General features: G+C 46.8%; 1 protein-coding gene across 1 annotated transcript in view; it reads left to right on the plus strand.

The window, feature by feature from the left end:
- LOC118670302 (guanylate cyclase 2G-like) overlaps positions 1 to 12,114 on the plus strand; it is a 38,074-nt gene that overhangs the window by 4,241 nt on the left and 21,719 nt on the right. The window contains exons 4-11 of the mRNA XM_036337371.1: positions 3,704 to 3,889; positions 5,213 to 5,357; positions 6,959 to 7,094; positions 8,187 to 8,296; positions 8,980 to 9,143; positions 9,498 to 9,632; positions 11,131 to 11,214; positions 11,955 to 12,059. Coding sequence (XP_036193264.1) covers positions 3,704 to 3,889; positions 5,213 to 5,357; positions 6,959 to 7,094; positions 8,187 to 8,296; positions 8,980 to 9,143; positions 9,498 to 9,632; positions 11,131 to 11,214; positions 11,955 to 12,059 — 1,065 coding nt within the window. The remainder of the gene's footprint in view (positions 1 to 3,703; positions 3,890 to 5,212; positions 5,358 to 6,958; positions 7,095 to 8,186; positions 8,297 to 8,979; positions 9,144 to 9,497; positions 9,633 to 11,130; positions 11,215 to 11,954; positions 12,060 to 12,114) is intronic.

The following is a 12,114-nucleotide window of genomic DNA, read 5'->3' on the forward strand; positions in this document are numbered from 1 at the left end:
TCCTAAGAAAGGTCTGGAGAGACCAACATACTGGTGGGTGAGGCCATTCTTGGGTGATTTGGTTCTTTTGGTCATGATAGGAATGGCTAAAATGTACCATGTGCCTCCCGTGAGGAATGAGTTACACATTTTACATGCACTGTTGCACTTAATATTCCCAAGAGCCTTGTAAGGTAGATCTTATCAGTATTCCAAATTACAGATAAAATATTGAGGTTTAGAGAAGTAAGATACTTTATTCAAGATCTCAGAGCTCCTGAGGAGCATAGCTGGTCTTCCAAACCAGGTCTTCTGGACTCTGGGACAGAGCCCTTTGAGCACTTGAGATGCTAAAACTCATGTCAGCTGACACCACTCTGTGGGGAGATACTTTTATTTTCCGTGTTTTACAGATGAGAAAACCGGGGCCCTGAGAGGTAAAATAACTTGCCAAAGGCCACATGACTAGTAAGAGGGAGAGCTGGTATTCAAACCCCGGGGGCTGGCCTCAGAGTCTGTACATTTAAACACCACTCTACACTAGCAGGCTTCTGGCAAAAGCCACTTGCACTTAGATAGGGACACACTGTGTAATTTTCCCAGTGGTTTTATCTTCCTAAAATGAGCTTTTGAAAATGATCCTAAGAAGTTGAAATTGGGCAAAAGAGTAAAGGAAGATATATCACAATGTTCCAGATTTCTTTTATCTTTTTAATTTTACTCTTTAATTACAGTTGACATTCAATATTATTTTATACTAGAGGCCTGGTGCATGAAATTTGTGCACTCAGGGGGTGGGAGGTGTCCGTCAGCCCGGCCTGCACCCTCTCTAGTTCAGGAGCCCTCAGGGGATGTCCAACTGATGGCAGTTGGACATCCTTAGCGCTGCCGCGGAGGCAGGAGAGGCTCCCGCCACCGCCGCTGCACTCACCAGCTGTGAGCCTGGCTTAGGGCTTCTGGCTGAGTGGTGCTCCCCCTGTGGGAGTGCACTGACCATCAGGGGGCAGCTGCTGTGTTGAGCGTCTGCCCCCTGGTGGTCAGTGCACGTCATAGTGACCGGTCATTCCACCGTTTGGTCAATTTGCATATTAGCCTTTTATTACATAGGATTAGTTTCAGATGTATAGCATAAAAGTCAGACAATTATATAATTTACAAAGTGATCCCCCTGATAATTCTAGTACCCACCTCGCACCATACATAGTTAATACAATATTATTATGTTCCCTATGCTGTATTTTACATCCCCATGATTATTTTGTAACTACCAATTTGTACTTCTTAATCCCTTTACCTTTTCCATCCAGCGCCCACCCCCTACCCCCAATCTGGCAACCATCGGTCTGTTTTCTGTACCTATGAGTATGTTTCTGTTTTGTTTGTTCATTTATTTTGTTCTTTAGATTTCATATATAAGTGAAATCATATGGTATTTGTCTATCTCTGTCTCACTGATTTCATTTAGCATAGTATCCTCTAGGTCCATCCATAATTTCACAAATAGTAAGATTTCATTATTTTTTTTATGGCCCAGTAATTGTCCATTGTATACATGTACCATCACTTTTTTATCAACTTGTCTATTAATGGGTACTTAGGTTGCTTTCATATCTTGACTATCCTATATAATAATAGAGGAATATGCAAATTGTCCAGGATGCTGTCACAGTAACAGTAATGACCGAACAGCAGGCTGCGTGGGGCGACCAAGACGGCAGGGGGGTTAGTGAGGGATGACCAAATGACTGAACAGCAGGCTGCATGGGGCAACCAGGCTGGCAGGGGGGCAGTTAGGGGCGACCAGGCCAGCGGGGGGGGGGGGGGCAGTTAGGGGTAACCAGGCCAGCAGAGGGGGGCAGTTGGGGGTAATCAGGCTGGTGGGGGGGACAGTAAGGGGTGACCAGGCCAGCAGAGAGGGACATTTGGGAGTGACTAGGCCGGTGGGGGGGTGGGGGGGACAGTTGGAGGTGACCAGGCCAGCGGGGGGGGGGGGTAGTAAGGTGTGACCAGGCTGGTGGGGGGGGGGTCTTAGGAGTGACCAGGATGGCAGAGGGGGGGCAGTTGGGGGCGACCAGGCCGGCAGGCGGGGCAGTGAGGAGCCAGCAGTCCTGGACTGTGAAAGGGGGTATCCCTCGAGGGGTCCCAGATTGGAGAGGGTGCAGGCTGGGCTGAGGGGACCCCCACCTCCTGTGCACGAATTTCGTGCACTGGACCTCTAGTTGTAAATAATAACATAGGTGTGCATATATCTTTTCAAATTATGGTTTGGATTTCTTCAAATATATACTCAGAAGTGGAATTGCTGGCTCATAATTTTTAATTTTTTTAGAAATCTCCATATTATTTTCCACAGTGGCTGCACCAGTCTGCATTCCCACCAACAGTGCATGAGGGTTTCCTTTTCTCCACATCCTTGCCAACAATTACCATTTGTGAAAATGTTGATGATAGCCATTCTTATAGGTGCGAGGTGTCATCTCATTGTAGTTTTAATTTGCATTTCTCTGGTGATTGGTGATGTTGAGTATCTTTTCATATGGCTATTGGACATCTGTATGTTCTCTTTGAAAAAGTATCTCTTCAGGTCTTTTTCCCACTTTTTAATTGGAATTGGATTTTTTTGGGAGGGGGGTTGGTGTTGAGTTGTATGAATTCTTTATAAATTTTGTAGTGTCAGCTGTCATTTCTCTTCTTTCATTTCTGATTTTATTTATTTCTTTTTTTATTTATTTTTTTTCTTTCTTTTTGGTGAGTCTGGTTAAGGCTTACCAATCTTGTTTATCTTTTTTAAAAAATCAGCTCTTGGTTTCATCAATCTTTTGTATTGTTCTTTTAAACTCTGTTTATTTTTGCTCTGATCTTTATTATTATTTTTTTCTACTCATTTTAGGCTTTGTTGTTCCTTTTTTAGTTCCTTTATGTATAAACTTAGAATGTTTTATTTGAGATTTTTCTTGTTTCTTGGGGTAGTCCTGTATTGCTATGAATTTCCCTGTTAAGGCTGCTTTCACTGTACCATAGATTTTGGTTTGTTGTGTTTTCATGTTCATGTTCCTCAAAGTATCTTTTGATTTCTTCCTTGATCTCATTGCTAACTCGTTCATTGTTTAGGAACATGTTATTTAGCTTCCATGTGTTTGTGTGTTTTTCAGGATGTTTTTTTTTTTCTTGTAATTGGTTTCTAGTTTCATATCATTGTGGTCAGAGAAGATGCTTGATATGATTTCTTCTTAAATTAATTTTGACTTTTTAAAAATATGTATATTTTATTGATTTTACAGAGGGAGAGGGAGAAAGACTTCAATGATGAGAGAGAATCATCGATTGGCTGCATACCCCTCAATGGGGATTGAGCCTTCAACCCAGGCATGTGCCCTGACTGAGAATGGAACTGTGACCTCCTGGTTCATGGGTCGATGCTCAAACACTGAGCCATACCACCTGGGCAATTTTGACTTGTTTTTTGTTCTAACATGTGGTCTATTCTAGAGAATGTTCCATGTACACTTGATATTTATTTATTTATTTTTATTTCATTTATTGGCTTTCTTCTCACTGCTTTGATGCCAGCTAGAAAATGTGGGCCTTTTGAAGGCAGGCCTTCTGGAGTCATTGTGTTGCCCAGGATTAGGATGTAGAGATTCAATTTCAACCATGACTTAACACATTTCTATGCCCAGTGTATATCCCACAGAATGACTACACTGATTTCATTATATTGCAGGACAGTTTTTGGAAGGAGGTATTAACAAATCAGAATGGGACACACTTCCCCACCATCTATGAGTCTGTGCTTGTCATCACCCCCAGCTCTTCCGGAGAAGGTCCTGAAGAGGAAGGCTTCCGACAAGAAGTCTACCAGAGGCTGAGGGGGCCACCTTTCCACAGCTCCATCTCTGCAGAGGAGCAGGTCTGAGATAGGGTCTCTCTGCAGAGGTCCCTGCCTTCCCTTTTCTGAGGATATTTGTGTTTGGCTTTAATATTCTCCCTCTTACTTCTCCTCTTCATTACCCCCAGTCCCTGCTGCCTTCCCCCCACATACTTCCTCATCCTCCACAGCTGAGCATAAACAGTGCTGTCTTATGAAGTCTGCACCCCAGGACTACAGAGGAGGACAGAGGTTATTGGGTTACTGAATGGCTTTTGGAGTCAGAGATCTGGGCTCCATCCTAATGCTACTATTTACTAGCTGTGGGACCTTGAGATGAATTTCTTAACCTCCCTACACCTCCGTCTCTTCACGTGAAAAGTGGGACTGATAATGACATCTGCCTCCAGTCTTGGTTTTGAGTATCTAATAATATAGCACATAAAAGTAATAGAATAGAAACCAGTAGTACTCAGACCATGACAATGTCCTTCCCTTTCCCAGGACTGAGAACCTGAATGGAGCAGTCAGAAATGTAGAGCTAGAACAGGTCAAGGCAATCAGATGGTCTGGAACAGGGAAAAGTCAGGAGAGAGAGGATAAGCCAATGGGTAGTCCAGTGTGTGTTGGCTGATGAGGCAAATGTCTGATGCCCACAGAGAATTTGTTACAGAGAGACCATGGGCCAGAGCTGGAGCTACTTCCTGTGACAGGTCACTGATGACAGGGGTTCCATTAGGAACAAGGTAGCCGATTGTGGATCCTAACACACAAGGAAATATGACCAATCAATGAATATTTGGGAAATTGTCTACTAAGTGTTAGCTTTGTACCTACCTTATAGTGGGCACTTGCATGTTTGTTGGCTAAATGAACAGACAAGAACATGTATTAAAGACCTACTATGTGGCAGGTAGCACAATAAGTAGAATATCTATCCTGCCTCATTAAACTGTGTTTCTACTCACCAGGACAGTGGCTTTATCCCCATTTTATAAATAAGAGAGGTGAGATTCAGAGAGGTAATAGAACGTACCCCCAAATTTCATAGCCAGTAAGTAGAAAAGCCAGTCTCGCTCCAAAATCTACCTGCTTTCAATTAAACCATATGCCCACCCACCTATAGCCTAAAGAGATCATGTGATCTAATTGGGAAAAGGAGCCTAAAGAGGAAAAGTGAAGATAGTGATATCCAGATTTAATAGCCCAAGTTCGGGCATGCAGCGGGTTCTCCCCTTGCAGTGGAATGGATGGAGAACGTGTTATACTATTAAGATGGTGGAGAGAAATTCCTCCTGAGACATGGGCTGTGACTCAGGAAGCCGTGGGCCTATTGAAACCCAGTATTTGCTTCCCTCCTTGAAGGTGAGCCCTTACTCTGCCTACCTTCATGACTCGGTCCTGCTCTATGCTCAGACTGTGAAATTCATGATCAAGGCTGGAAGAGATTTCCGGGATGGACGGCAGCTGGTCAGCACTCTGAAAGGTTTTAATCAGACCACATTGCAGGGTAAGTGGCTTGATCGCAGGGGTGGAGGGTGGGTGGGTCAGAACTCAGGCCTGCCTCTCCTGTCAGTGGGGCTCTGAGAGGTTGAACATGTGGTTTAAGGCCTCATTTAGGGCCTGCCTCACACTGAGTTACAGATTTCCTCTTTCTCATGGAGATTCCAGTCTTCCAGAAGGGGCTGGGGGCGGGGAGGGGGGGAACGGGGGCGGTTGAGGTTAAACCTCCCAGCGGCCACAGTCCAGCTCTTCCAGCTTTACACAAAAGGCTGCCCAGTCCAGCTGAGGGGATCTCTGGGGCATCTTATCCCTTCCTCCTCCCAAGAAAGTCCCTCCCACAACTGCTTTCAAACTGGTCCACCAAGAATAAAGCTCAAGAGAGTGGGACCTGCCTCGGGGTTACTTCCATGCTCCTTCCCATGCCATCCCTCCACCTCTAAAGATGGGGCCAATCCCATTTGACTTTCCTTGTCAGGGCGAGGATAGGCTTGGACTTGGACGTGAACTGTTTTGAAATCACCCTGGGAGCTGATCAACTGTGTCATCTTTCTGTACTCCAGTTTTTTCATTTTGTAAGACACAGATAATACCTCCTGCCACATGGAATAATAGTAGCCAGCATTTGTTGAGGGCTTACCTTAAAGCAAGCTGGGTGCCAAGAGCTTCTGCATGCTATCCCACTTAATCCTCACACATGCCATCAGTTAGTAGTACTGTTACTACCTGTATTATATTACACAGGTGAGTAAACAGGTGTACTTGTCCAAGATCACAAATTTACTACAGGACGTGCTCATTCAATGGTGGCTGCCTATTTAGGGGTCTTGACTCCACGCCCTGCTTGTTAGGAGTGGATGATGGCCCCTGCTCTGCAGGGTCCCCTGGGACTAGGTGTGTGAAATCACTGCGACCCCCACATGCCGGCACATAATAGGTGCTTAATAGATGGTAATTGTGTGTCCTGTCCCGAGGGAGAATAAATCAGCAGTAAATCCTGTGTCAGACCACGGGCTCTAGTTTGGGGTGTGGAAGAGCTGAACTTGACTCCTCCAGGATCTCGGATGTGTGTTTTATGCATGAGGTTGACCACATCCTACGTGAGAACAAAGAACCCAGGGACCAGGACTGAGCGCCAGGCCAATGCCTGGGCACAAACCAAAACCGGGAGGAAAGGGGAGAACAAAACTTGAAAAGTCAGCCCACAGGGCCTGCAGGTGGGAAGGAGGAGGATTGTAGCACCTGGAGGAGGCAGCTGTCCCCAGTCCCAGCAGTTGCCTCCATGTTATTTGGCCTTTTTTGATTGCATCTGATTGTTCTTAGGAAGCATAAATCTTGGGTTTCAGTTGGAAACTTTTTTTAAAAAAAGCATAGGCTTAACAGAACACATCTGCCTGTCCCAAGCGGCCCTTGAGCCCCACCAAGGTACCACCACTGAACTTTTCCCCCCCCACTCTCCTCCTTGACTCTCTCTCAGATTCCCTGAAACGGCAAAAACCTCACACTGCTTTTGGTGGCTGCTGGGGAGGAAGGGGGCTTGGCTGGTCTGAGTTCGAGTCACGAGTCCCTCTTTTTCTCTCCTTAACCACTTGCAGTCTCCTCTCTTTTCAGGAGTCACTGGCCCAGTGTTTGTGGACTCCCAGGGAGAAAGATGGGTGGATTACTCGGTCTATGCCCTACAGAAATCCAGCAACGGGTCCCTCTTCCTTCCTGTTCTTCACTACGACAGCCATCAGAAAGAAATCAGGTACTGGGGGGGCATTTCTTCGAGTTTAGAGCATGCTGCAGGAAGAGACCTGGGAGGCGAGGGGGGCTGGGGGCCTCGCTGGAAGACCAGTTTGGGATCCAGCTCCTAGAATCCACTGCACATGGCCTGGTGCGCTCTGAACTTATAAGGATTGACTTTGGGTCTTTAAGGTGATCTTGCCCTTGATTGTGGGAGTAGCTCAGCCACTTCCGATTCCTCACAATATCTAACCGCACCTCTGCAGGGGCCCAGGCTTCCTCTGCTGCTCCAGCAGGGAACATCACCTGGCCCATGGTCTCAGAGAGAGGCCCTGGACCAGGTGGTAGTGGAGCACAGCGCCCCCTAGAGGGATGGGAGCTCAGTCAGGGAAACAGACTCCTCCAGTCAGCCTGACCCCAAAACAGAGAGCCCTATAGACAGCACGACCTGGGAACCCCTGGTACCCAGGAAGCTCTGGAAAAAGTCTCTGTTTTCATCACTCAGCTATAATTGAGAAAACGGAAAGGAAACCTAAAGCTTAATTCAATTTCTACCGGCCTCCACCGTCACCACCCCCAATGCAGATTTGATTTGACACGTTTTCCTCTCCTACTCTTAAGGATTTTTAATGTATCAAAATGGGTTGGCCCAGGAAAGAAACTAACCACGGAGGACTAGGTCTTCAGGATTGTGGAAACGGGCATTCTCCACGCAGGGGGAGACGTTTTGCTCTGTGAAATGTCAAGGTGCTGTATAACAAGATTTGTTTATATCAAACACGAGAGAGAGTCCCAGCAACACTGGAGAATTGGCACAGCATCTTTTAAATCAGAAATGACATGGTTTACATCAAAAGATTGAGTCAGTGGTTCTACTCTGCAAATAGATATTGCTTTTCCATGAATTAGATTACCTGGAGGCTGGATTTGAAGAGCCTGGGTGAGGTGGGAAAATTGGATGGGTCAGTGGACATTTGAATTGAGAGACCAAGGCCTACTTTTTGCAAATGACATGTGTATTTCATTTGCCCTTGCTATACCTGAGGTTGAGACAAATAGAATAAATCAAATGGGCACTGGCCTTCAATCATCTTTTTTTTTTTTTTTTTTTAAGACCCGTGAGGAATTTCTCCACTATTACTTGGCCCCATGGCTCGCTTGCTGCAGACAGACCTGGCTGTGGATTTGACGATGAGCTCTGTGAAAGCGAGCTTGCTTTTACAGGTCAGTGTGGGCTCCTGGAGAAGGTAGCAGGAAAGGACTCTCCATAGCAGGGCTTTCAATAGTGACAGCACTATTGACATGTTGGGTGGGATAATCTTTGTTGGGGGGGGGGGGGGACTGTCCTGTGCTTTGGGGGCTGCTTAGAAGCATCCCTGCCTCCACCCATTAGATGCCAGTGGTAGCCTCTAGTTGGAACCACCCAAAGTATCTCCACATGCTACCAATATCCCCTAGGGAGGCGACATCACCCACCGCCTGCCCTGTTAGGAACCTCTGCTCTAGGGAAACCCAGCTCCTGAGATTTGAAGCTCAGGAACTTCATTCTAAGGAGGTAGAAAGTCTGGACAGGGGAGTGTTGCCTGATGGTTAGGGGTCCAGCCCTGGAATTAGATGGATCATACCTGAGAAACAACCATGAGGAAAGGACATAGCAAATGCTTAATAATAACATGTGGTGGTGGTATTAGAAATCCTGACTGTTATTTCTGTACAATGAAAGTGTCTATACAGAGGAAGAAGTGAGTGCAGTTGCCATGGGAACCAGAGGAAGGTCAGAAAGCATTCCTGGAAGAGCCATGCCGAGGTGGCCTTTGAGGCATCTGCTTGGCAGTGCCAGGCTGGACAGGGATGTTCTCACTTCCGCTCTCGGGCAGCCTGAGTAATGATATGTCTGTGTCCCCCAGGTGTGACTGTTCTGATTCTCCTGATGACCTTCCTGGTCACTGTCTTGGGAGCTGCCATCATAGGCCTGATTTTAAGGGTCCAGAAGGGAAAACTGCAGAGGCAAAATGGAGACATTTGGTGGCAGATCGATTATAACGCCATCACTATTCTGCCCCAGGACAAGGTAAGGCCACACCTGGCCCAGACGTCCACTTCCCTGCTAACTTCTGGTGATCTGTGGAAGGGACCTCCTCCAAGGAGCTTATGAGAACAGAGGCCGACTCATTTATAAAGTGAGCACTTAACAGAGAGTCTCAGGCCCCGAGTTCTGGCTCTAGGCCTACCGTTTCCTTGCTGAATATCTGGGAACATCATGTCTGGCCTCAGTTACTGAATACTTAGAATGATCAGGTGGTCCCTAAAGTTCCCTTCAGATCTGTTACCCTGTGGTGTAAGCTCAAATATTAAAGCTGTTTTATGGAAAGCATCTAGTTATCTTCAGAACCACATTAACTCCTGGATGTGTCCTGTCTTCCAGCCAGCCCGGAGGGGCACACCTGTGCTGAGAGAGAACAGCCACGGGTCTAGTGTGAAGATTTCCGGGGACTTCAGCTCCTTTGTCCAGAGTCAGCAGGGGGAAGCGCTCTTTCACGCCCCAGTAGGGCTTTACGAGGTACTTCTGAGAGCAAGGCAGCTGCATGAGGGTGTGTCTCTGTCCCATTCTCTGCATGTCCCTTCTGCCCGGGCATTCCGCATAGGAGGGATTCTCCAGGTAAACGCCAGGTAGCCTTCTGACTCCAGACTCGTGTTTCTCAACCTTAATGTGCCTATGAATCATTGGAGGCTCTTGTTAAGATGTGGGTTCTGGCCCTAGCCGGTTTTGCTCAGTGGATAGAGCTTTGGCCCCTGGACTGTAGGATCCCAGGTTCGATTCCAGTCAAGGGCATGTACCTGGGTTACAGGCTCGATCCCCAGGCCCTGGTTGGGGTATATGTGGCATCAATGTCTCTCTCTCTCTCTCTCTCTCTTCCTCTCTCTCTCTCTCTCTCTCTCCCCGTCCCTTCTACTCTCTCTAAAAATCAATGGAACAAATATCCTCAGGTGAGGATTAACAACAACAAAAATTGCAGCTTCTGGTTCAGCAGGTCTGGGGCAGGGCCTGAGATGCTGCATTTTCTCGAACGAACTCCCTGGAGGTCCCTATGCTGGCTTCTATGTTAGACTCATTTTTGCCAAATAGAACTTTCTATGAATATAGTAATAGTCCAAATTGCCTCAATCCAGCATGGTAGCCCTTACCATCATGTGACTAAAACATGAGTGTGACTGGGGAACTGAATTTTAAATTTTATGTAATTTTTATGCAATTTGGCATCATAGAGGTAGTGGCTATATTATTGGACAGTATAGTCCTAGAGCATGGGTTCTTTCATTTCTGGTACTTCAGCACTGATGGATCAGTCATGGGTATGGATGCTTCTACATATAAACCGGCAGCTACCAAAGCTGGCAGCATAGTTCCGCCTGCCCCCCCCCTCACCCTCTCTACCATACCACCGTGGCTGTCTGTGCCAGGCACTGAGTTAACAGTGTTCACATATTTTCAGATTTAATCCTCACAACAGCCCTGATTATTTTTAATCTTTGTTGCACAGATGAGGAAATAAAGGCTTGGGAAGGTTAAATCCCTTGCTCGAGGTTATGTAGGTAGTAAGTGTTAGAAATGATCTTTGAACTGGTATTGACTCTTATGACCTCTGCTCACGATTCCTCTGAATGATAATGAGACGCTGTTGTATAATAGAAAAAGTGTAGTGTGGAATCAGATGTCCCCATTCTGGCTGAACTCCCCACAAATGTGTGACCTTGGACGGGTTACCTAACGTCAGTGATCCCATCTGGGAGTGGGCTAATCATCCCCACGCTGCAGGACTGCGATGCCAGTTCGATGAGTTCTTGTGCTGAGCAGTTGGCTCAGCGCCTGGAACTAGCACAGTGCCACGCTAGGGCTGCTTTGGGCAGTGAGGAGGTTCATGATCCTTTTCCTAGGCTGACTTCTTCTTCCCAGTCTTCCTGCCCCGCCCCCCCCCCCCCCCCCCCCAGTTCTTTCTGAGTAGAGCTTTTTCTGGATCATCTTGAGTTAGAACATTCCGCTTTGTCTCTGGTTCCAGGGAAACCATGTGGCCATCTGCTATGTTGGTGACCAAGCAGAAGCCAGGATCAGGAAGCCATCTGTGCTGCAGGAAATCCGGCTGGTGAGGTCCCCACCCTGGGAGGAGACAAAGCGGCGCTGTTCTCAGACCCTCCTTGCCAGCTTCCTGTTCCCACCTGGAGTGGGCGTGGCCCCAGTCCAAAGGAGCATGGGTGGAAAGCAGCTTCCCCTAACTTGGCCCACCCCCCTCACCCCTGACAGCCCAGACTTTGGACCTAAGACTTTTTGGCCTGACTCAGGCACCCCCCGCCTGGGATCCTTCCTAGCCTTGCTCATTTCCCTTAATTCTCCCGGACTTTAATTCTGCATCTTCATTCTTTGTACCTGTAATGGCTGCTCACCTCCCTTGAACCTGGTCCTCGGAGGAAGTCAAGTTCATGGGGTCTGACTTCTTACTGCAAATCTGTGATCCACTGTGGCCCACACACTGGCATTGACAGCTATCAACGCCAGGAAACAGGGCTGGGTCTATTTACTGTGACGTGATTTCACTTAATGGCCGGGCTAAGGTTCAACTTTGATCATTCCTCTTGTTTATATGCTGGAGGCAGACTGCCTGGATTTGCTTCCCAACTCTGCCACTAGCAAGTGGTATGATCTTCAACATGTTACTTAACCTTTTGAGCATTAGTTTCCTCATCTGTAAAATGGGAGCAGGTATATAGTTCTCACCTCACAGGGTCTTTGTGAGAATTAACTCAAAGTATGTAAAGCACGTAGCATAGTCCCTAACACAGAGGGCATACTATAATCATAAGCTATTATTACCATTATTATTTTCAGGTGTATGAATTAAGGCACGAAAACATTGTTCCCTTCTTTGGTGTCTGCACAGAACCTCCCAACATCTGCATTATCACTCAGTATTGCAAAAAAGGGAGTCTTAAGGTAAGTACAATAGGAAATCTTACCTTAGGTTTAGTTAGCAGCAGCTATTGAAGAA

Source organism: Myotis myotis, unplaced genomic scaffold (assembly GCF_014108235.1).
Source record: "Myotis myotis isolate mMyoMyo1 unplaced genomic scaffold, mMyoMyo1.p scaffold_m19_p_15, whole genome shotgun sequence".
NCBI classification, from domain to species: domain Eukaryota; kingdom Metazoa; phylum Chordata; class Mammalia; order Chiroptera; family Vespertilionidae; genus Myotis; species Myotis myotis.